This window comes from Acomys minous (genome assembly GCF_964271855.1).
Source record: "Acomys minous genome assembly, chromosome: 2".
Classification (NCBI taxonomy): domain Eukaryota; kingdom Metazoa; phylum Chordata; class Mammalia; order Rodentia; family Muridae; genus Acomys; species Acomys minous.
In genome coordinates this window covers 131,807,444-131,831,916 of record NC_140484.1, presented here as the reverse complement: position 1 = coordinate 131,831,916, position 24,473 = coordinate 131,807,444, and the positions used below count along the sequence as shown (strand labels likewise).

Here is a 24,473-nt window from a genome sequence, read left to right as displayed (position 1 = left end):
ACACCCTCCCCGCAACGTGTGCAACACCACACAGACCTTCTGCGCGTGGCAGGCACCAATTTAACCTGAGACCACAATCCCAGCTAGCCTTGCAGGTATGAGCGGCTGCATCTGGTTTCACCCCCAGCCCTGCCTGTGCCCCACAACCTGAGCCTCATGTCACACCTGGGTTCCCCCAAAAGAAAAAAAAAAGACCAGCAGCGTCCTTCCTGAGGCTAGCTCAAGAGACAGAGGGGGCGGGGTCCTATAAGGAGGTCAAAAATCTCACGGGAAGGAGGAGAAGGCAGGATGAGCTGGGACCGGAGCTGGGAACGGGGACGCCATCGGAGCCTCAGGCTGTGGCTCCCTGTCTCCACCGCTCCTTCTGGGGCTGCGGGTCCTCCTGGCTGCGAAGCTGTCTGTGCGGCTGCTCCATTGTCTCTGTGGACCAGCTCGCTCCGCTTACTCAGGGATTTTTCTGCTCCTCCATCCTTTGGGCTTGCATGTGACTCACACTCCAAGCCTGCTTCTCCCCTGCCCCTCTCTCAGCTCCCGCTGCTAACTGACTGAATGGCCCCATTCCAAATTCCCAGGAGAGAAATCTGATTGGTCAGCTTTGACTAGGTATCCCAGCCCCTGGTCCAATCACCTATGTCTGGGACATAACCTGTGGTCCCACGAAGCAAGCAGAAGAGGCTCTGGAGATTACTATTGTCCAAGACCGCTGTCACAAGTGACTAGTTGTTTAGGAAGTCTACTTAAGAGATTAGGGGATGGGGAGATGGCTCTGTGGATGACTTTCCCACTTCACAAGCATGAGGGCCTGAGTTTGAATCCCTGGCACCCGCATAAAAGTTGGCTCGAGGCAGTGTGCTCCTGTAACCCCAGCTCTGGGGAGGCAAAGATAGGCAAATCCTGGGGGATTCTCAGATCACACAGTCTGGCCTACATAGAAAGCTCGGGGTTCAGAAAAATCTCTATATTGAGTGAGAGACCCTGTTTCAAAAAAATAAGGTGAAAAATGAGAGGGGAAGACAGCTACATTGACCTCCAGCCTCCATACACGTGTGCACAAACACACACATACTACACACATATACAGAGTTTTGTTTTGCTTTGTTGTTGTTGTTGTTTTTGTTTTTGTTTTTTAAGCAGAATCTTACTATGTAGCCCTGTCTGGCCTGCAACTTACAATGGAGACTAGGCAGGCCTTTAAAGTCACAGTGATTGTCCTGCCTCTGCCTTCCAAGTGCTGGTATTAAGGCCATGCACTCCTATGCTTGACTATTTGGGGGTTTGTTGGTTGGTTGGTTTGTTTCAAGGCAGGGTCTCACAATGTGGCTCTAGTTGTCCTTAAACTCACTATGTAGACCAGGCTGGCCTCAAACTCACAGAGATCCACCTGCTTCTGCCTCCCAGTGCTGGGACTAAGGGCATCCACCACTACACCTGGCTTTATTTTTTGGATTTTAGATCATAGAAATGAATGCTGCAGGCATCAAAGATGTAATAGATAGTCATATGGGTACCACTACTGTTTCCCTGAGGCTGGGTATGTGGGAATTGCAAGCATCTCCAGTCCTAAGGAGGTAGACACCACCCTAAGACTTGTTCTGCCCAATGACACCCCATGCCACTTCCAGCCAGGTACATAGAAGAGGCTGTGCAAACCTCTCAGACCCATTTGATGCAACTGTCATTACAAAGTCCCCCAAAGTCAATGGCTTCGCACAACACAAATTTACCCATGGTCTGTGCTTCAGAAAGTCAAGATGGGCCTCCCTGGGCTAAAATCAAGGCACCAGCAGCCGTTGACGCCTTCTGGAGATTCTGAGGCAAATCTGCTTCCTACTCTTTCTGGCTTCTAGGAGCCCTCCTTCCCTGTCCAACAGCCTCCTGCCACCACCTTCAAAGCCAGCAAAAGAAGGTGAGTTCTGGGCTGGAGAAATGGCTCAGTAGTTAAGAGCATTGCCTGCTCTTCCAAAGGACCCGGGTTCAATTCCCAGCACCCACATGACAGCCCACAACTGCCTGTAACTCCAAGATCTGAAACCAATACACATAAATTAAAATTAAATTTAAAAAAAATTTAAAAAATAAGAAGGTGAGTTCTCACTACACTGTGTCACTCAGATCTGCCCTCTCACCTTTAGAGATCCTTGAAGTGACACTGGGCCCAGCTGGGTGAATCCAGAATAACCTCTCTATTTTAAGGCCAGCAGCAGATTAGAACTTGAAGCCCACCTGCAAAGCTCACTGCCCATTGCCACACACAGCACACCATTCATGGGCTCTGAGGGTTAGGGCCTGGACACCCCGGTGAAGTACCACTTTGTCTGCCGCCCTGCCTTTCTGCTGCTGCTGCTAAATTCAGCAATGATCTGAATTTTCTGCCACATGGTAACACAGACAGAGAGCCTTGTCAGATACAAGATTTTAAAATTATTGGCACCCTGAGGCATTTGTTACCGCAGCAGACCAGCTGGAACCTAACACGGGGAATGCCTGTGACAAACCGATCCCCAAAACTCTCAGGGAAACGCGAGGGAGCAGAATTGTCAAAACAGTCTTGAAAAGAATAGGACAAATTTGGAAGGCATGCCCTTGCCAGTTTCAAAACTTACTGCAAATATACAGTGATGAAGAGGGCTGGAGAGATGGCTCAGTGACTAAGAGCACACACTCTACTCTATCAGCCAATGCTAACCCTGCACACCCACTGGAATGGCTCTAATGAGGGACAATATAGCTAAGGTGACAAGAATCCAAGGAGAGTGAAACAGTCGCGCACTGTTGGTGAGAGTGTAAAGTGGACAGTGGTGTAGCGGCCACTTTGAAAGACAGACTCCACTTTTGTTTTTTGTTTGTTTGTCTTTTTAATATTTATTTATTTATTGCATATATAGTACTCTGCCTGCATGTACACCTGCAGGCCAGAAGAGGGCACCAGATCTCATTATAGATGGTTGTGAGCCACCATATGGTTGCTGGGAATTGAACTCACAACCTTTGGAAGAGCAGGAAGTGCGCTTAACCTCTGAGCCATCTCTCGAGCCCCTAGACTCCACTTTTGAAAGGAGTCTCCAAAAAAGCTAAAGAGAGTTAAGATGTTACCCATCTGGTTCACTCCTAGGTACAGACCCAAGAAAGCAAAGACTGTCTTTAAGAGGATTATCCCTGGGTGTCCACAGTAACCATCTCTTAAAATAGCCACAAAAGAGAGAATGCCTGACACATGATAAAATGAATATATGTATTTTAAATGCAGCAGACCAATATGATGGGGGGATGAAATACTGATCCGTGCTACCACACTGAAATCATATGGTCAGTTGATGAAGAGGCCACGCACTGTGTGATCCCACCTACCTGAAACATACAGACTAAGCAAACATATGGACACCGAAAGCGGATCGGTGAGGGCTGGGTGCTGGGAGGCAAGGGCTAGAGAGGAAAGCAGACCAGTGCTCGTGGGTTCACGGTTTCTTCAGAAGGTAACAACATTGTGGGCTTAGACAGTACTTACAGAACTGCAACCTTGTGGATACGCTAAAACCCACAGGTTGGCACACCACAATGTGTATATTATAGTAAAAATTTCTATTTTATAAAAACAGAAAGAAGAGAGAGAGAGAGAGAGAGAGAGAGAGAGAGAGAGAGAGAGAGAGAGAGAGAGTTTGAAAGGAAATGTGCCCAAATAAATAATAGGGGCATTAAAAAAAAAACACTCTTTCTCTCTGTTATTTTCTTGTATGGTGTGCTGAGCATAAACAAGGTCGGCCTCAAGTCTCTGAGAAAGAACCATCTGGAACAAATGCTAAGTATTTTAAGTAAAGGAACTCTGGGGTGTGTCTATGTCTTACGTCACGCATGTACAGATGTTCTCCTACACATGTGAGTGTGTGTGTAGAGGGAAGTGTTGGGTGTCCGTGGTCAGGCACCACTCTACCTTTCTTGGGGTCTCTCACTACCTATAACTCACCAAGCAGGCCAGGCTGACTAGCCAGCAAACCCCAGGAACCTCCTCGTCCCTGCTCCCCAGAGTGGAGATGCCAGATGCATACCAACACCCCTGGCTTCATTTCACATATGCCATGTGAATCCACTCAGGGCTCCACGCTTGCAACGAATGTACGGTACTGACTGAGCCGTCTCCCCAGCCCAGATCTTAGCCCCTGAATGCTGGCACGCCACAGTCTCCGTGAAGAAAAATCAGGGCTCACCTGTCGGTGGCTGTCTCAGAGCCTTCCCAAGCTACAGCGTTGCCATTACCCCAGGCTACAGTGTTGCCATTACCCCAGGCTACGGTGTTGCCATTACCCCAGGCTACGGTGTTGCCATTACCCCAGGCTACAGTGTTGCCATTACCCCAGGCTACGGTGTTGCCATTACCCCAGGCTACGGGTGTTGCCATTACCCCAGGCTACAGTGTTGCCATTACCCTAGGCTACAGTGTTGCCATTACCCCAGGCTACAGTGTTGCCATTACCCCAGGCCACGGTGTTGCCATTACAACTGCTGTCTCCAGGGAGCCTTGCTTCCCTGACCCCCAGCTGCACACCAGCACGTCCCCACTCACAGCGATGTGACAGCCTACTAACTAACTTCACCTTTAGAACAGAAATAAGAGTGGGGCTCCCAGCCCCTGACACTATTAATGATACTCAGCTGTGCTTGCAGACAAGATGCTAGCGTAGCTAGCTGTCTTCCGAGAGGCTTCATCCAGCAGCTGATGGAAACAGATGCAGAGACCCACAGCCAACCAATAGGCAGAGTTCCTCTGGGAGTCTTGTGGAAGAAGCGAGGGAGCTGGAGGGGCCAAGGACAGCACAAGAAGACCTACAGAGTAAGCTAACCTGGGGGCATGGGAGCTCACAGAGCCTGAACCACCAACCAGAGAGCATGCATGGGCTGAACCTAGGGCCCCTCCATATATGTTAGCAAATATGCAGCTTGGGCATCATGTGGGTCCCCAAACAATTGGAGTAGGGGCTGTCTCTGACTCTGTTGCCTGCCTTTGGATCCCTTTTCCACAGGCTGGGAATGTCTGGCCTCAGTAGGACAGGATGCACTTAAGTCTTGCTGTAACTTAATGTGCCAGGGTGGGTTGGTACCCATGGGAGCCTCCCCTTCTCAGAGAAGGGGAGGGGTGTGAGGGTGGGCCTGGGAGGAGAGGAGGGAAGGGGCTTCAATCGGGTTGTAAAGTAATGAGATAAATGAATTAAGGGGGGAAGAGTGGAGCACCTACGGAGCACCTATTGCAAGGGGGCCTTGGGGCACAGTGCGCTGCCTAGGGCAAAGCCTGCTCCGAGAATCAATAAAAGCTTAAGGTTGTTGAGTGACTGTCATAAGATGAGTGTGACAAGCATGGGGCCACAGGTGGCGGCATCGCTCTGCTCTGGAGAGGGGGTTCTAGCTTTACTTTGCTTGGCTGCTGTGGCCAATGGGCACTGGACTTAGAAAATGCTTCCTGGGGCAGGTCACATGGGGTTAGGCTCAATCACAGTTAATACCCCCAAAACAGGCCTCTAACCAGCTCTGATCAAGACTGTCTCACCTCTTACTCACTCACTCACCCAGTCCTGCCCATGCCAGGTGTCAGACTACTCGCCCAGTACATGGTCCCTGCTGACCCACTAAGAACAGCGGCCACCATCCACTCTGCCTTCCTGGATGCCCAGGGCTGTGCTGAGTCAGCCATGCATGGTATGTTATTTCAATGCCAAGACAAACTCAAGACTCAGAGACCCCAGGAAACATGCCCAAAGGCACCACAATGCAGCATTAGAAGTGTACAGACCCATCTGTGGGAAGTCACCAACACAAGACGGAACATGGGTCCCCTGTGTGAGCTGGGAAAGCAATAGGGACAACTTGTTCCTTTGTGAGTATTGGGGGGGGGGGGCGGTTACTGACCCAGTGAGCAGCCGCCGCTCATTTGTCAGCTGGTATTAGAACCTGGCCTACAACAGAGCCCAGATGGTGCATCACAAACAACTCACGTATTCCATCAACAGTCCTATACGGAGTAGCACTCTATTCGTATTTACACGGGAGGAATCTAATTGCCCACAAGCCACTCGATAGGAAATGGAGGAGCCAGGGGGATGGAAGGCTCAGCAGTTAAGATGACTGGCCGCTCTTCCAGAAGAGCTGCAATCAATGTCCAGCACCCACATGGTGCCTCGCAATCATCTGTAACGCCAGTTGTAAGGGGTCTGGCAGCTCTTCGGGCCTTCTTGGGTCTCAGGCAGCCACAGGGTTCACAAACAAGCTGGCAAAACAACCATATGCACAAAATACAGTTGTGTGGGTTTTTTTTTAAGGCAGACATTGGAGAACTAGATAATGATGCTTAGACATTGGGGGGGGCGGGCAGAGATCTCATGTAGTGAGGAGCATCTCAAACTTCTGATTCTTCTGCCACCTCCTCCGGAGTTTCAGGATGATGGACACGTGCCGACAAAACTCCCGAGACCTTGCTTCTAACACCTCCCAGTACTGGAAGGTGGGACTGCATGGCTGTCTCTGGGAAAGGCTTGTGGCGGTGGGGGGCGGGGACACGGTGGGAGGTGATGGCAATGCCTGGGAAGACCCCAGGAGGGCAGGCTGAGTTCCAGGATGGTCCATCCTTCCTGGAGAGTCACGGGTCATCTCTATATACAACTGGGTCTTAACACAGCAGGTGGCTAGCTGGTGGGGGGGGGGCCTTGCGGACCAGGCCGAGACACTTGGAACACATCCAGAAGGCAGTGGAGGGCCACGGTCAGTCAGAGTGAGAGGATGGTGAGCTGGAGCTGAATTCTGAACACAGACACACACCCTTGAACTCGTAACTTCCCCTACTCCGCCCCCTCCTGCCCCACCCCTCATCCCCACTCCCACGCCCTGCCCTTCCCTTGCCCCTGTAGCAGCACTGGCTCAGCTGGGTGGGGTAGGGACCAGTGCAAGGGGGCACTGGTTGTCAGCGGCAGCCGCCCTACATTCTGACCCACTTTCTTGGGTGTGAGAAGAGCCATCAGGGAGCAGGGAGGCGTGAGGAGCAGGTGGCAGTGGCAGCAGAGGCTCCAGGAGGTGGGGGGGGGGAGGGCATGGGGGGCACTTAACATATTCTCCCTGGGCCGAGTTGTTTGTGCTGGGCTAGTCTTGCTATCTGCCTTGAGGAAGTAGCAGACTGGAACACTTCACACGCTCAGCCCACCTGCTTCTCAGGTCAGCCCAGGAGGGGAGAGACAGGAAATGTCACCTCTCTCCCCCACTGGCGAGGGGGGGGGGTGCGGGAAGGGAGGGAACAGGGGGTCCTGAGAGGTCACAGTACTGCCTGGACAGAAACCAAAGCCTGGGCGGGGGGGGGGGGGGGGGGGGGGCAGCTACTTGCACTGGAGCCAAAAGACCGGCTCACTCAGCCCCGCCATTGTGTCCCAGACAGCCTAGAACACCACAAGCGAGCACGCTGGGCTTCCGTCACCTCGGCTCCTGCTGTAGCCCTTCTCAAAACTTCACAATGATGTCCCCTGGGCCTGACACAGTCCTTGGGCACAGAGTGATGTCTAGTTGGCCTGAGGGCTGGGGGCCATGGACTCCTAGGAGTCCCTGTAATTATCCAGGCATGCAAGCCTCCAGCCACATCTGGCCATGATCCAGACTGATGAAGGAAGATTTACGGGGTAGGACAAGTAGGGGTATGGGCTAGAGCGTGTAAATGAGTGCAAAGGGCAGATAGTCCACAAACAAATCTAACCTCACTCATAGGCACAGTGGGAGGGTGGCAGGGACAGGCACCACATGCCTGGCTGGGCCCAGTCACATCAGAACCTTTCTCTCGCCTCAGGATCCCCTCAGCACCCACACTAGCCAGCAGGGACACCAGGGATGTTGTTTTTCTTTTCCAGTTGCTATGATAAAATACCCTAGCAAAACCAGCGTAAGGGGAGAGCTTATTCTGCCTCACTCTTCCAGGGCAGACCAGCAATGACGGGCAAGTGGCAGCCGGTCATAATGCAACCACACTCAGGAAGCGGAGGGTAACTGACGCTGGTGCTCACCTCATTCTGTGCTTTGTATACAGTCCAGGGTAGTGTCATCCACAGTGGCTGAGCTGTGCCATCACAATAAACCTGATCAAGATGACCCCACACTGGTGTCCCTTGTTAATCCCATGATTTTAGCTATCAAGTTGACAGTTGAAATTGACTGCCATGGACGGGGAAGAAGGCCAGGAAGCGACTCCCTTTTTCCTTCTTGTTTTCCTCTGCACGCAGTAGGTCTTTAGCAAATACTCTGGGTGAGTGGATAATTCAGCCAGGGACAGAGAAGCTCTGAGCTTGAGGCCCAGCAGCATGGGACCTTGGCTATGCAGTAAATTAGGGGGATGGCCTAGACATCAGGATGGGCCTAGCAGATGTTCAGCTTAGTGGGGCCAGTAACAACAGAGTGACACACACAAGACAGTTGGTACCTTGTTTTTATAGTGAGATGTTTTTACTCTACCTTTTAAAAAATTCTTTTAGTTTAAGCTACACAGAAAAATTCTGTCTTTAAAAACCCAAACACAATTTTTATTTTTTGAGATAAGGTCTCACATAGCCCAAACTTTTCTCCTTCTCTCCCTCCCTTCCCCCCTTTCTCTCTCTCCCTCCCTCTCTCTTTCCCTCCCTCTCCCCCTCTCTCTTTTTCTCTCTCCCTCCCTCCCTCCCTCTCTCCCTCTGTCTCCCTCCCTCCCTCCCTCTCTGCCCCCCTCTTCGTCTATCTCCCTCCCTCTCTCTCTCTTTCCCTCCCTCCCTCCTTCCCCTTCCCTCTCTTGATAGCCACACTGTGAAACACTCTGGCTGTCCTAGAACTCATTACACAGACTATACTGATCTTGAACTCACAGAGATCTGCCTGTCTATGAGTCCAGAGTACTGGGCACTAAGCCGGGCTCTACATAGCAACAGTTGGCCCTGAACTCCTGGTCCACTAGTCTCTGCCTCTGGGATACCCCGGTGACAGGCATGCATCTCCAAGTCTGGGGACAATTTTTATTGAAAACACTGCTCTTACTTTACTTCGATTTGCTTTGATTTTGCCAGTGCGAGTGTGCAAACTTTCATAATACAGAATAACGTACTGTAGTCTGTTAAACAAAAAAATACTAATTCAGAAACATTGCTCTCTTCCTGTTCTCGCGGCTCCTCTCTGCCTGGGACAGCCACTCTGTGAGCCCTGGTCTGAGCTGAGAGCCCTCTGCAGCCTGGGCCTCTGTGTGCACAGGGACAGCTCTTTGCCTGAGGAAGAGCTTGGTCATGGTGCCTGAGGTAAGCTGGAGCAGGTTTCTCGAGATGGCTGAGAGCTGCTTGGCACCACAGTTTGGGGTAATTTCTGAGCTTATTGTCACACACAGTCGTCACCAGGGGTTCTAAAATAGGGATGAGTTTTCAGCACAAGGGACATTTGGCACATGTGGCCATTTGCTTGCCCAATGCACAGGGCACACCCCTGCCAGCAAAGGCTCTCACGAGCCCCCATGGACCCATGTCAAGAATCTCAATCCACACTTACAACTGAATAAATCACCTCAGAAACAAGGAAGCTCCATCACTTCCATGTCACCTACGGACCCCTCCTCTGTTCTTGAGGTTAGCTAGGCTACGGGGTCCTATAGTGGGAACACTGAATTGGCACCTCCTATTCAGCCTTCTCAGCTATCCATCCAAGGGCAATCACACTGGCAGTGTGAACTCCACGCTGGAAGAATATGCTGTACAGGAAAGGTAAGGGCTGAAATCCCCCATCACCTTCTTTTCTTCCAAGGAGTCAGTGGTCCTCAGGGAAACATTGGGTGTTGCCCTAAATGAAGGGGAACCCCTCTACGCCAGCTCCAGTACAGGGAGATACCAAAGTACCAGCAGCACTCAAGGACCAGATCATGGTCACGTGCATACACTCACACTCCACTATGTACCTAAACACCTGCCTGCAGACAATATATGTGTGTGTGTGTGTGTGAGTATGTGCATACATATATGTGTGTATCTATATATCTGTATTTATATATACATACATATACACACTATACTATGCACCAAAACACCTGCCTGAAGACACTACACACATATACATATATATAGTATATATGTATGTATGTATTCACTACACACACATATATACATACTATCTATATACATATACACTACATATATACTACATATATGTATATGTGTGCATATGTATGTGTATGTATATATGTACAGAAACCATGCCAGACATTCTAACACACCCACACAAGCACACCACATAACACGCTAACCATATCATGCACACATTGCAGACTGCTACCTCATGCATGCTTCACACCGTCTCATCTGCACAACACATAAACACACATGAACTCCCACAGTAGCCCTCTACCGTGCAAAGGGATCACTACAACAATGAGAGGAGAGTGAGAGAAAGGGGAGGGGGTCCCCTTGATGCCCCTTCCCCGGCTGGGCACTGTCCCTCTCCTCACTCTTCCTGGTCCACCCATTCCCACTCCGCCAATACCAGCCTCCTAATGCAAAAATCTCAACCTCCCCTCAGGAAGCATGAAGCTCACATGTCCCCTTTCAGTGTCCCTGGAGGCGCTGGCCAGGCAATTGGTCAGTCCTCCCTCGTGCCTGAATTGCTCTGGAGCCGAACTGACCTCTGCCCTTCCTAGAACCCACAGCAACCAACACGCTGCAGAATTCAATCAGCCGGGACATCTCAGCTGCCACAGACACGGCTAATCCCAAATCTTTCTCTGCAGCCAGGCCCTCCCACACATATCCACGATCCTCGGGTCACGGGTCACCGCTACTAGAGTTCAGGCAAGTCCTAAGCAGCTCCTCCCAAGATGCTCTTCCCCTGTGAGCTCTGGACAGCCCAACCCAGCCCAGCCCAGAATTAGCACAGAGAGATCAAGGAATAAGCGATGCAAACCCGCATAGAGGAAGACAGCTGTTTCCTGGATGGGCAGAGGAGAAGTCTTACCCCATTTTGCAGACTCAAGCCTCAATGGTGTCACCAGCACAAACCCAGGAAGGAGCAGAGCAGAGAGTCAAGGCCCCTCAGTGAGCCCCAGCGCTGGGGGCTGAGGGCAACAGCAGCAGCCGGGCCAGCCCTGCAGATGGCTCTCCCCAGCCCCAAATGAGGGTCAGTTACAAAGAAGAGGAAAAGGCGGTCCTGATACGCGTCCTGTTTCCTCTCCTCCTGTGGGCTTCTTGAGCCAGAGAGAGCGGATGTCTCTGGGCTGGCAGCACTTGGCCTGCACACAGCCTGCCAGTGGTGAGGGTCCCTCTGAGCACTCTCCCCCCCCCATGCCCCCCCCCACATATACACACACACTCACCTCAGCAGCACAGGCTACACAGAGAGGGTTTCCTGTGAGTGTCCCTCAAGTTTCCTTTGCGCAACACAGAAGCCTGTACACTTTACACCTCTGTGAGGGAAGCCACGGGCCACACCTGACCACCTCCCCCAGGAAGCCTTCCGTACTACACACTTGCTGCAGGAATCCCTCTGCATTCCCCTGTCTCTATTCTGTACCAAGCTGCCCAACTCATCTTTCACCTGCTGTCTGTGGGAGCTGGACTCTCTAGGAGTCAGGCAAGGGAGAAGATCCCAAAGTCAGAGCACTCCTAATAAATGGGGTCCCTTGAGTGCAAGGATAAAAATGTGCCTGTTCTATCATACAGGAGTCCTTCCTGAGGGTGGAGGTCAGGCCTCAAACAGCATCTTCCTGAGGGGAACAGCATGACTCCTCTGTCAGGATGGATGCTCCCACAGAACAAAGGGCATGCTTCCATCCTTGGACGAGAGGATTGTGGTACTTGTGAGTGGTAGAGAGATCGAGGGAACAGGAGCTGAACGCTTCCATCACACCAGAATTCCTCTCTGGGCAGACAGGATGTGCCTTCTTCTCCATCAAATCAGCAGCTTTGAGAGGATGTGTTCCCCCACTTACGGCCCCCCACAGCAGTTCAAGAGCAGACCAGTTTAGACTAAGACGTAAAGATGGCTCCCTTCTAGGGAAGAATCGAAAGGCATTTTGCCCAGGGTCCCATGCCGACTTCTATAGCGCACACCTCAACTGCACTGAAACTGTCATGTTGTACGTAAGTGGCTGGGCAGAGGCTATCTATCAACTGTCAGGACCATCGGCTTCTGGAGGGATGGTGGCCGTGGTGGGGAAGTGTCCCTGAAAAAAGGGGGTGCCAGTCAGACTGTGCACCCAGCTCTGGTCTTGATGCCACTGTATGTCAGGTCCCTCTGGAAACGCTTCCTGTCCAGTAATACCATCCCTCCATCTCCAAAGGATGCTGCCACCCTCCCCCCCCCCCCCCCCCCCGCTCATGGCTACAGTGACATGAACTATCAGGAGGAAAGGACAACAGGGCTCATCCTAGGTTTGTCACTGAGGCCAATACCGCCCTTCCTTGAATGACGCCCCGCCCCCCACTGAAGCAGCCATTGAAACTAACATGTGGCTTTAACAGTTCGCCCCAAGGAACAGAGTAAGTAGGTGATGAACAATGTAAGCAGTTCAAAGCAAATTAAGAAGTCAAAAGGAGGCTCTGGGAGAAGGCTCAGAGGGTTAGGGGTGCTTGCTGCCAAGTCGGGAACCCACACAGTGGAAGAAAAGCCCGACTCCCCCAGGTTATACACACACACACACACACACACACACACACACACACACACACACGAAAATAAATGTGGAAGTCGAAAAGTACAAGAGATGTAGCTGGTGGCACACTTGCCTAGCACTTGGACCCCAGTGCCTCTAGCCCAAACCACTAAAACCCAGTAACATGCTTCTGAATATTAAAAGAATTGACATAAGTCATCCCATTTCTGTTCCGAAGCACACACGTCATCACTGGACGCAGGATGGTACAGCTCGGGCTGGGGGCGGGGGCCCTAACAGAACAGCCCACAAATAAAAAACACAAGGCTTCCCAGGCATCTTAGGCCACCACTAACCTTCTTTTCAAGGTTTTGGGGTTGCTTGTGTGTTTGTTTTGACTACGGTTTCATGTAGCCCAGGCTGACCTCAAACTCACTATATAGCTAAGAATAACCTTAACTGTTCTCATCTGCCTGCCTCTGTCTGCAAGCACTGACGGTTGACATCCAGTTTCTATGATGCTGTGGATGGAACCCAGAACTGCGTGCATGCTGGGCAAGCACTCTACCGACTGAGCTACATCCCACCTTGTCTGTCTGTCTGTCTCTCTCTACATCTATCTATCTATCTATCTATCTATCTATCTATCTATCTATCTTCTCAACATGTTCTCCTCTTATAGCCCAGGCTGAACTTGAAGTCAAGATCCTCCTGTGTCTGCATCCCAAGTACTGGGGTTACAGGTTACAGGCTTTCTAAAAACTTTGAGTAATTTTTTTTTAGCATTTCAGAAACAAATCCCTTGTGATAATTATTTGAAGAGTTCCTGGCTATTAACGGGTCAGGTGTTAAGCACTTTTGGACAATTCTGAGGGAAAGACATTATTCTCAGTTTATAGAAGGAGAAGCTGAATCCAGAGAAGAGGAAAGCAAGCCATCACAGTCCCTTGGGTGGCTGAAGGCAGGGCCACTGTCTGTTCTTCCCTCTGCCAGCTATACCGGTCACTGTGCTCTCAAAAGGAGGCTGAGGGGACCAGAGGCCTCAGAGGAGACAGCTCTAGGAAGCACTGACTCCTGGGTATGAAGGTCTCCAGGGGAGCCCCTACTTAACTTCCCTGTAGGCACGATCCCTTTGCATCCTGGAGCTACGCTCTCACCTTGTTTGTTTGTTTGTTTGTTTGTTTGTTGACATGCTCTCCTTATGTAGCCCAGGCTCGGCTTGAACTCCAGAGTCTCTTGTCTCATGACAAACACACAGAACAACATTATAAAGGAGCAAAGGGCACAGGCAGGATGTCTAATGTGCCTGTGACATCAACGTCCTGCTGTTCAGCTGGCCAGGGTGTGACACCAGGCTCCAGCACGAGCCTGGGCTCTATAACTGACCATAAAACTAACAGTACCACAACAAACAGACTGGCCAGGTAGGCTTGCGCAGGTCCGAGTCCCTCTTGGCTTCAGCTGGACCAGGGGCTCTCGGTGGAGTCACACTACCGGACAGGGTCCTGGGCGCCTGATGAGAGAGATCATAGGAATGATGCATGCCAGGAGGCCATCAAGCCAGCAGAACCACAGATGCTTGGTAGAACATGGCTGAATTGTCGAGGTCACTTAAGTGCTTTTCCATTACTTCTAAGATCACAGAGGCCTAAAAGTGAGGTGAGTGCCACGAAGGTGGACACGAATGGTTTCACGAGCCCTGGGAGGAGGTGAGCAGGGAGGAGCATTCAAAAGCACCTCCAGACCCTGGAGAGATGGCTCAGAGGTTAAGAGCACTGGTTGCTCTTCCAAAGGTCCTGAGTTCAATTCCCAGAAACCACATGGTGGCTCACAACCATCTATAATGAGATCTGGTGCCCTCTTCTGGCCTGCAGGTGTACATGCAGGCAGAACATTGTATACATAATAAATAAATAAATCTTGGGGAATAAAAGCACCTCCAAAGCTTTTCTCTGGACTTGGTAATACGCATCCTCAGATCCACTGTAACCTTCAAACCACTCTTCAGCTTCCCTTCTTTTGCTCCCACAGGGATGACAAGAAGCCAGTCAGGAGGAGGCACACTGACCCCCGCCTCAACCACTAGTTTCTCCAAAGCAGCACCTCAGAACCAGTTCTGCCACTCCAGCCTCATTTGATCTCAAGCCCTCCAGAGAGCAAACTAGAGGAAAGGCTGCCATCGCTACCCTGGCATTGTGTCTTACGTGGCACCTTGCCTCAGCTGTCCACATCCGGGTTACAGGAACAGCTGAACCGATGTCTTCATGTACTGGGCAATGAAGATGCTTCCTGCACAAGAACAAGGCTACAGAGGACGTGCCCTCCGGGCTGCCAGTCAAGTGTGGGGAAAACTGATGTAAATAATATTACATATGGACGGCAGCCAGGTGCTGGGCAGTGGTGGCACCAGCACTTGGGAGGAAGAGGCAGGCAGATTTCTGAGTTCGAGACCAGCCTGGTCTGTAGAGTAAGTTCCAGGACAGCCAGGGCTACACAGAGAAACATGTCTCAAAAAACAAACAAATAAGTGACAACAACAAAAAACAGAACAACAAGCCAGATGTGGTGGCACACGCCTTTAATCCCAGCACTTGGGAGGCAGAGGCAGGTGGATCACCCAGTGCTGACTGGGAACTCTCTGTGTGTCCGGCACATGCTCTAGCTTGCACTGACTCGGCATTGAGGACAGCTAGAATCTAAGAGGTAGACAGACTGATGCCACGTGGCTTCCATTTCATATCCCCTGCCACCCCAAGCCAGACTCCAGGGGGCCAACTCCCCCAGTACCTTTACCAAACTTTCTCTGTTCTGCCTCAACTTCAGTGCCACTGAGAAGCAGAGGGCCCCCGCTAGACACCATCCACATGGGATATGGAAAACCCAACCCAGCCACAAGCCTAACAAAGGCACCAGACCAGGGCTGGGGGCTGGGGGGAGTGGGAGTTGCCAAAAGGAGGGCAGTAACTCCAGGGTGACATTGACATGGGGATGGACAGGGGCTGCTTAACAGTTACAGAGAGCAAGCTGCACCGAAGCTGGGGCTTGAAAGCTAATGTTGGGAGAAAGAACATTAAAGCAGTGTGCGTGTGCATTCGGCACTCCTTATATAGCAGAGGGCACAGCCACACTCCATTCAAAGCCACTCTTGTTCCGTTCTCTCACACCCCATCACACACACACACACACACACACACACACACACACACACACACACACTTGCATACCCGTAGGTGAATGAAAAAAAAAAAAAAAAACACTCAGTGACGCAGATAAGAAGGCCAGCCAGGGCAAGCCAAGGCTGGTTTCTAGACAGAGGGAGGTGAGTTGGAGCCCAGCTGAGATGCAGTCTGTTATGGGCGGGCAGGCGGCAGGCAGGGGATCACGGGGATCACGCGCTCTTCTTTATATCACTTTCAGGCCTTCTGGTCTCTGGCCCTCCTCTCACCCCTCGCCCCACCCCATGCCTATACACTCAGCCAGGCCCTAGGACCTGTCAGAAGGGACCCACCCTGGGAGGGCGGCCAGCAGGGCAAAGCTACATGTCTCTGCAAAAGCCAAAGATGAATCCTCAGCCCAGCGCCTCCGAGTACTGATAACCTCGACCTCCCTGCTGTAAATCTGTTCTCCCCTCAATTGCAAGCGCACCCCCCACCCCATCCTCCACTCCCCACCAGCCCCTCCCATCTCCTTCCTCTGCCCCTCACCCTCCCCAGGGTGCAGTTAGCTCAGCTTTTCCCATCAGTGGTTCAGGAATGATGGGAAGTGCTCCTGGCCAGGAACTGAGAGGAGGCAGCAAGGCCGCTCTAGGGGAGGGAGCAGAGGAGGCATCTGCGAGGGGCCAAGGATCAAGTCTCTATTTCCTCAGCCCCAGGCAGCCAGGAGCACCGAGGCCTGGGCTCAAGACTCTTGGGAGTGCTGGAGGTCTCGCTTTACAGATGGACAGAGACAGGAAGTCAGAAAGAGGAGAAAAGGGAAGTATCGGGAACTGATTGGCAAGTCACAGGTACCACATCCTAAGCCTGAGGTATGGTGGAGGGACTCTGCACGTGTGGTCTGTCTGGGGGAGAGTCTCCCAAATCATGTGGGTGGCCCTACAGTAATCACTGGGTCACAGAGAAATGACAGGGTTAGAGTCACCACAGACGGTCTGCTGCACGCACCGAATGTGGAGGATAGGGCCGGCAGCCATGGGATGCAGGCAGCTTCTAGAAGCCAGTTTAGACAAGGGACAGGCATCCTCTTCTGGGGTCTCCAGAAGGGACATGGCCCTGTGGGCTAACCTTAGGACTTTTGGCCTTCAGAAACAATAAGCGAAGCCTCAGGAGACCACTCAGGAGGTATTTCAGGTGAGGCAACACCAATACTCAGAGAAAGGCTATGACTCGCTCACGTCCAGTACATCACACACCGCACTGGCTGCTGGGTATACTCTCTCAAAGCACAAGCAGGTCTGCCCCTCCTCCTAGCTTCTGGAACTCTGGGTAGACTTCACCTTCTTTCTGAAGCAGCGTGGTCTAGGGCATTTGGGAAGGAAAGGCCCCAGACCAGGAAGGTAAGAGCCTGGCGTGGCCTCTGGCCCCACCTCAATCCCCTTCTCCCTACCCCTCGCGTCACTTCAGCCTCTCGAGACATGTCATCAATGACCGTAAATTACTGTTTAAAATAATAACAACACCACACAGCGATTCTGTTGCTTCAGCAGTGTGCACAGCACCCCGCACCCAGTTCTGTCACGTCTTGCGTCTCGTATTGCTGCTCGTTCAGAATCCTCGGGGAGCCCTTGGCACTCCTCAGATCCTGCACTCAGCCGCTCGCCAGGCGTGCATGCTCTTCTCCTCAGAGCCCTCCTGCACTGTGCATCCCTTGCTGCTGCTCTCTCCCCGCCGTGGAATAGGGCCCTCACTAAGCCCAAGACGATGTCTGTGTGGTGAACAGGGGTAGCCCAGGAGTGTGCTGGCACTCAGCATAAGGAAGTCACTTCACACTGCCTTGTGCCAGCTCCATGCTGAAAGCTGCGGTAGTCACTCAGGAGGGCAGAGGATGATTTGACCCTTGCATAGATGAGGACAGGGAACCCCAGATGGGGGGTTGGGGTGGGGGTAAAGGGGGATGTCTTCCTTTGGTTACCCAGCTAAGCATCAGCCCAGCTAGAAAAAGCACTCAGGCTAACTACACAGCTCATGGGCCCCACGCAACAGGAAAGGTGGCCTTGACATCCCTGTACAGATGCCAAGACAGAAACAGCAGTATTAGAGCCCCGGGGAACCCTTCGGACTACAGATCCTGGGCACCCCTTGCCTCCTGTGGAGGGCCCATCTCCATTGGCAATACCAGGTCACTCTCTATGGGACGTGCAAAGTCAAAAGTCCCAAAAGGCCCCAGAAGCACCAGAGGCATCAGATCTCATATATGAGGAGGTGGGCAGAAGCTCAGGGAAGGCTTGTTATAGCCAAGCTGGGCCCTACTCAGGGTAGAGACGGGATGCTGGGGAAAAAAATTTTATAGCTGCATTTTGAGTGTGTGTGTGTGTGTGTGTGTGTGTGTGTGTGTGTGTGTGTGTGTGTAGGGCAGAAGTCAGTGTCCCATGTCTTTCTCAGACAGGCTCTCCCATTGAACCTAGAGCTCACCAATTCAGCTAGACTGGCTGGCCAACAAGCTCCAAGACTCCCCCTGCCTCCCCTTCTGTAGTGCTGGGATCACAGCCACAGGCCACCATGCCCAACTTTTTATACAGGACCTGGGGATCCGAACCCAGGTCCTCACGCTCTCACAGGACGCACTTTCCCCACTGAGCCAATTCCTCACCTCTATTAGCTGCATTTTTTTTAAAAAGGAGATGCTAAAAGCGTGGCCCAGAGACACTGAGAACCAAGATGTCAGGCCTGAGGATACTCAGCATCCTCCACATTGTAGTCAGGCCTCTGCCCTGCACAGAAGAGGAGTGTGGGGGGAGCGGACTACCAGAAGGAAGAGAGGGAAAGAAAGAAAGAAAGAAAGAAAGAAAGAAAGAAAGAAAGAAAGAAAGAAAGAAAGCTTTACTCAGGTTGCCTTGCTTAATTTTCCTAACTCTCCACCCTTGCTATAGAGGTAACTAACTGCAACTCACCAAAGCCAGCAAATTGCCCAGTCACAGGCAGAGCACGAAGGAGGCCTCGGGTTCCATCTCACATATAGGTGAAAACCTGCTTCAGTCACAGCTGTCACCCCACATTCTGCTCACCCAGAAAGCACAGCCAAACCCCTAGGAGGTATTCAGGCCGCCTCAAGGCCCTCACAGCCATAGATAGACCCTCCCCTTCCCCTACACTGCCTGTTGCCCCTCAGGCCCAGGCCTACCAAAGTCAGAGACCAAGCTGAGAAGGCCGGTGCTGGTGTCATTCTGGCAGGACAAGGTGTCCATCACCAGACTGGAGCTTTTCCCCACATCTAGACCCTCTCACAGCCTCCGTGCTGTGCTACTGTAGGCATCGGGACACCTCGCAGAGCTAGCATAGGCAGTTCTGATTACATAGGAGGAGGCTCTTCCCATGTGGCCTACCTGCCTAACTCTCACCAGGCAAAACCCATTCCAGCTCTACTTCCTCAGGCAAGAGCTCCCTGAGGCCCCTGTTTACCCTCACCAGCTCAGCTTCCCTGGCTGCTCCTCCACCATATTTACGAAACAGCTGCATTCCCCTCCCCTGCTACCCTGAGGGTAACAAGGCTAAGATTTGGCTCCATCAGGCCAGGGCATGGGTCTGGCCAGGGCATCCTGCGAATGTCAACCAGACAAGGACCAGTGAAGGTCCCCAGGGAGTTGGGGGAGGGGGCCTTGGGCTGGGAAACTGTGCTCAGCTCCCACATTCCAGGCCACTGCTGAGGTTAGGGCCAGGCCTTCTATTGCCCTCAGGCCTGGAGTAGAGATGCTGGGTGAGGCAGACCCAAACTATTACCAAATGAGGACAAGGCCATTATGAGCCTTTCCAGAGAACAGAGACCCTAGAGAAAGGACGCGGCCATATTCCACCCAAAGCAGGCTTGGAATGGCTGCTGAGGAGAAAGCAAGCAGGTGGCGCGCCCCAACCCGGAGGGATTTGCTCCTTGGGTCCCTCCAAAGGACTGCCATGGAAAGCCACAGCCCACAGACACTCTGAGGCAGAGAGTATCACTACTGCTGCTGCTGCTGCTGCAGTTGCTGCCTGAGGTGGACTCAAGTTGGAATGGAGCCAGGCTGGCAGAGGAAACATCTTGAGCGACACTGAGAGGAAGGGAGGAGGAATGAGAAAGAGGAAAGAGCCAGACACGCAAACTCCTCCACTTTGCCTCCTTCCAATCAAAACAGAATTCCCAGCAGGCAGAGACCTGTGAGGAAGGCCACAGGGAAAGAATCTAGGGTCTCAAGGGCCAGGGTGAGATGCTGGCCCCGGGGCTGGAGCCTCTGGAAGCCTAGTAAAGACTACTAAATAACCCAGTCACGTACCTAACACTTCTCTAAGTCCTGGAACCCAAGGTCCAGGCTGAGCAATAACTCAGTGGGATTAGCACAAAATAAAAAACTATTATTGTACAAAACTAGTCTGATCAGGGGGAAATGAAGGCCTAGTCTCTGGGGAAAGCCCGAGCCCACTGGAAACTCAGGGAGCCCAAAGGAGGGAGTGCAGGATGAGAGACAACCCTGGGCTCCAGACAAGCAGAAACTGGTCTGTAGTTCAGGTTTGGCACAAAGCAGGCACAAAGCTTTAACCCTGTGGGACAGCAGGCTGGAATAAAGAGACAAGAGGAGGCATAGGGACTGAGGAAGAAGACAGTATCATCTCTGCCAGTGCCCTTCTCTCACACACACACACACACACACACACACACACACACACACACACACACACACATACACACACAGATACAGACACAGATGCATATAGACACACACAGAGATAGATACATACACAGATAGACACATGCATAGAGACACACAGAGACAGACCAGACACATACACACACACACACACACAAAAAAAAAAAATTCTAGGCCTGAAAGGCTTCCTGGAGCAGGTTTCTGGACTTGGCTCCATGGATTAGATAAATCCTAACTCCTTCTGAATCGTGAGATCACGAGAGACTGTCATTTTCTTTGACCAAACGGGAAAGGCTGGTGCTGCTTAATCACTGAACTGTAATGTTGATGCTGTCAGCTCCGCCCTCAGAACTGGGGCTGTGTCAGCCCACTCCCATGTCTGAAGGAACTCTGCAGCAGTATGCTAGCTTTGGAATGGTCCTCTTAGCCATTTTGTTCACTGTTAGTGTCCGATGCCAGTACTGCACCCGGCAAAGGAAGGCACTCATGGTGTTTGCTGAATGAAGGAAGGAAGGAAGGAAGGAAGAATGAATGAATGTGCTCCTGAGTCCATAGTACTCTCCTTTATCAGTGTCAAGTGGAGGCAAGGAAGGTCTGCCCCATGCTCTCCTGGGCTTGGGTCAGAATCTGGTATCAAGGTGTTACCAAAGGCCTGCGGATGAAGGAAAGGCTCTCTCCAAAGTCCTCCCTGGTCCCAGGATGCCAAGTTCCCGAGGTCTGGGATCTGTGAGAATATGCAAGGAGAAGACTGGCTGGAAGTTCTAGAATACAGCAAGCTTGATCCAGACAGATCCTGTCTCCTCCTGCTGCCTCGTGTCCCCTCTCTTTCCTCTGTGACTTAGCCCATTTGGAACACCCAAGACCACAGAGGACAAAGCAGCCCTGCAAGGCTCCAGCTACTGTATCTTCACTCCAGACATAGCTTCTTTGTTTTGTTTTATTTTATTTATCCTATCTGTGGCAGGAGCCCTGGCCAGCCTGGATTTGTTGTATAGACCAGGATGGCCTCAAACTTGTGGCTATCCTCCTGGCTGTCTCCCAGGTGTTGAAATTACAGGTGTGAGTCACCACCCCACATCGCTTATTATTTCCTTTTGTTGCTTTTGTTGTCTGTTTTGAGACAAGGTCTTACGTAGCCCAGGCTGACCTTGAACTCCTTATTGCTATGCCTCCATCCCCTGAGTGCTCAGATGACAGACATGGGCCACTGCACCACGCCCACTGTGCTGTATGCTGTACCACGCCCACTGTGCTGCATGCTGTACCATGCTCACTGTGCTGCATGCTGCAGCTTTGGAGAGGAGAAGCGAGCAAGCTCCTTCTTAGAGAATAGGTTCTTCTGAATCCCTGTCCGAACAGCTGGGACAGCACCTGGAGGGGAGCCATCGGGTGCACACTGAAGTGGGTGGGAGGCAGGGGAGACACAGGCATCCAAACCACTCAGCATCCTGGATGGGGGAGATGTGGGTACACCTAAGGATGACTTTGCTGGGAGTGACTTGCAGCCAGGTGATGGTGTGTGTCAGCTTTCACTACTTTGGGGTATACAAGGCTTCCGGTTCAGGTTGACACTGAAGGTGCTGGGAGAAGTACAAACAGACACCTACAGGGGCTGGCAGAGCGCAGGGAACAGCACCAGAATCAGATGGGTCTGCCCAGGAGAGCTGAGGTCCCACTGAGCCTGAATGATTTGTGGATAAACGTGGGGAAGTGAACCGGGGCCAGCCTCATCCAAATACTAGATCTCCATTCTCCAGGGCTACTGACCAGGCAGAAACTGCATTCTTTACCCTCTAAGTAGTTCCCCCCCCCCTTTTTTAAAAAGATTTATTTATTTATTATGTATACAGTGCTCTGCCTGCATGTTAGCTTGCACGCCAGAAGAGGGCATCAGATCACATTATAGATGGTTGTGAGCCACCATGTGGTTGCTGGGAATTGAACTCAGGGCCTTTGGAAGAGCAGACAGGGCTCTTAACCACTGAGCCATCTCTCCAGCCCAGTAGTTCACTTCTTATCGAGTCTCAGTAGGCATGAGAGCTTAGGCCCACCCCAGCTCAGGCGTTTGAACCGGCAGTCCTGCTAAGGACAGGTGTGGCCGAAGCCACCAGAGCCCTTCTCTCTCTGATCTTGCTGTTCTCTTCCTCAACAATCCCAGGCACTTCTCAGAACCTCCATGGACCTCTGAGACCCTATGGACCTCAAGTCTCCACACTCTGTAGGCAGCTCCTGCTCACAAAAGCAGCAAAAGACCCAGGCCCAACTCAGCTCTGTGCTGGTTACAGAAAAAGGCTGGGAGCCAGCCTGAACTGTTCAGGCCAGGCAGGGAAACCAATGCCCAGGCCTTGGCTGCTGGCCTCCTCAAGCCTTGTCACCAGCATCTGAGTCTGGAACACTACAAAACCATTAGGAAGGCCTCCCAGGTCCCAAGGGAGGCACCAGCTCAGCCAGTTCTGGAGAACCAAAAGATGATGAAGGCTTTTCATCAATAGCCAAAGCTGCAGGTGCGGTGGGCTGACTCTCCTACCAGGATGCGATGCGCTCCTGAGAGCAGACTCTGAGTCATGCACGCAGCTGTGTCTCCAGAACCCTGCCCCCGCCTGTGAGTGCCCAACAAATGAACAAATAAATAAAGATGTGAATGAGGGATAATAACGGCTGCCAATGTGGAGTTCTTTCAAATATTAACTCATTTCATCCTCAGGAAAGCTTTAAGGTTCCCAATAACAGAAGACTTAAATTTCCATAATAAAAACTTTACTATTCCCACTTCATAGGCAGGGAAACTAAAACAAATAAATGATGAGAAACCTGACCCAGATAGCACAGCTTTGACCTGAAACTGTTACAGTTTTATTTTTAAGATTTTTTTTTTAAATCGTATGTATGACTAGGCAGTGGTGGTGCACGCCTTTAATCCCAGCACTTGGGAGGCAGAGGCAGGTGGATCTCTATACGTTCGAGGCTAGCCAGGTCTACAGAGTGAATTCCAAGACAGCCAGGGCTACACAGAAAGACCCTGTCTCCAAAAAAACAAAACAAAACAAGACAAAAATCTTATTTAGGTGTTTACATGTATGTGTCTGTATGAGTATATGTGCACATGTGTGTGCAGATGTCCACAGGGGCATCAGATCCCTGGGAGCTAGCGTTACAGGCCTCTGTGAGCCACCCAACTCCACTTCTCCTGATTGAATGAGCACTTTTGACCACCGAGCCATCTCACCAGCCCCTGAGAATTGCTAGGGTTTGGATACGACTTGAGTGTGTTTTAACCTAGGATTTGGGTATTGGAAGTCTGTTCCTAGTGTGGTGGCCCTGAGAGGTGATGGACCTTCAAGAGGCAGAGCTGGCTAGGAGTACAGCTCAGTGGTACAAAGAATGTGTGCCTTGCATTTGTGAGGCCTGGGCTTTAGCTAAAGGAAGGAAGGGGAAGAAAGAAGCTAGCAGAAGGCAGCTAGGCGGCTGGGGCACTGCCCTCTGAAGGGAATAAGGCTGATCTCATAGGTTAGTGCTTGAAAGTGAAGTGTGAGCATCTGGGAAAGCATATAGACCCACAGGAAAACAATTCCATGGTGGCGTCCCTTATCCTCCCCACCCCGGCAGGTACTGAGACAGTCCCTAGAACTCACTGGAAACCAGCCTAAGCTAAGAGGTGAGTTCTAGGCCAGTAAGAGACTCGGTCTCAAAAAGCAAACCAAAAACCAAAACCCAAAACCAATGAAGATAGAATACTCCTGAGGAAGGTCACTGCTGAGAAATGACAGCTCTGGCCTCCACACACATGAGAGTGGGCACCCACACACACATGTGTACCCACACGGGCACCCACACACTATGAAAAGAGAGTCAATTGTTAGGAAAAGTAAGCCAGACCCCTTGAATGGCTCTCTGGCTCCCAGGCTCACCGTGAGATCTCGCGCGCGCACACATACCTGCCATGACGTCATCCACCATGAGGCCCTCACCTGAGCCCACCTGATGCCAGGGTGTTTAGCTTGGAATCTCCAGAACTGTGAGCTAAATAAGCCTCAG

The 24,473-nt window shown here is 51.6% G+C and overlaps 1 protein-coding gene across 8 annotated transcripts in view; it reads right to left on the bottom strand.

Moving 5' to 3' along the window:
* The window catches only part of ARRB1 (arrestin beta 1), a 74,132-nt gene that overhangs the window by 27,215 nt on the left and 22,444 nt on the right, over window positions 1–24,473 (bottom strand). The window contains exon 1 of one of the 8 annotated variants that reach the window (XM_084774018.1): window positions 10,972–11,123. The exons of 2 other annotated variants lie outside the window; for them this stretch is intronic. In XM_084774018.1, coding sequence (XP_084630144.1) covers window positions 10,972–10,976 — 5 coding nt within the window. In that variant the 5' untranslated portion in view covers window positions 10,977–11,123. Of the gene's footprint in view, window positions 1–268; window positions 478–10,971; window positions 11,124–24,473 lie in introns of those variants that run through there. 5 more of the 8 variants (XM_084774021.1, XM_084774014.1, XM_084774015.1 and 2 more) reach the window with 5 other exon arrangements.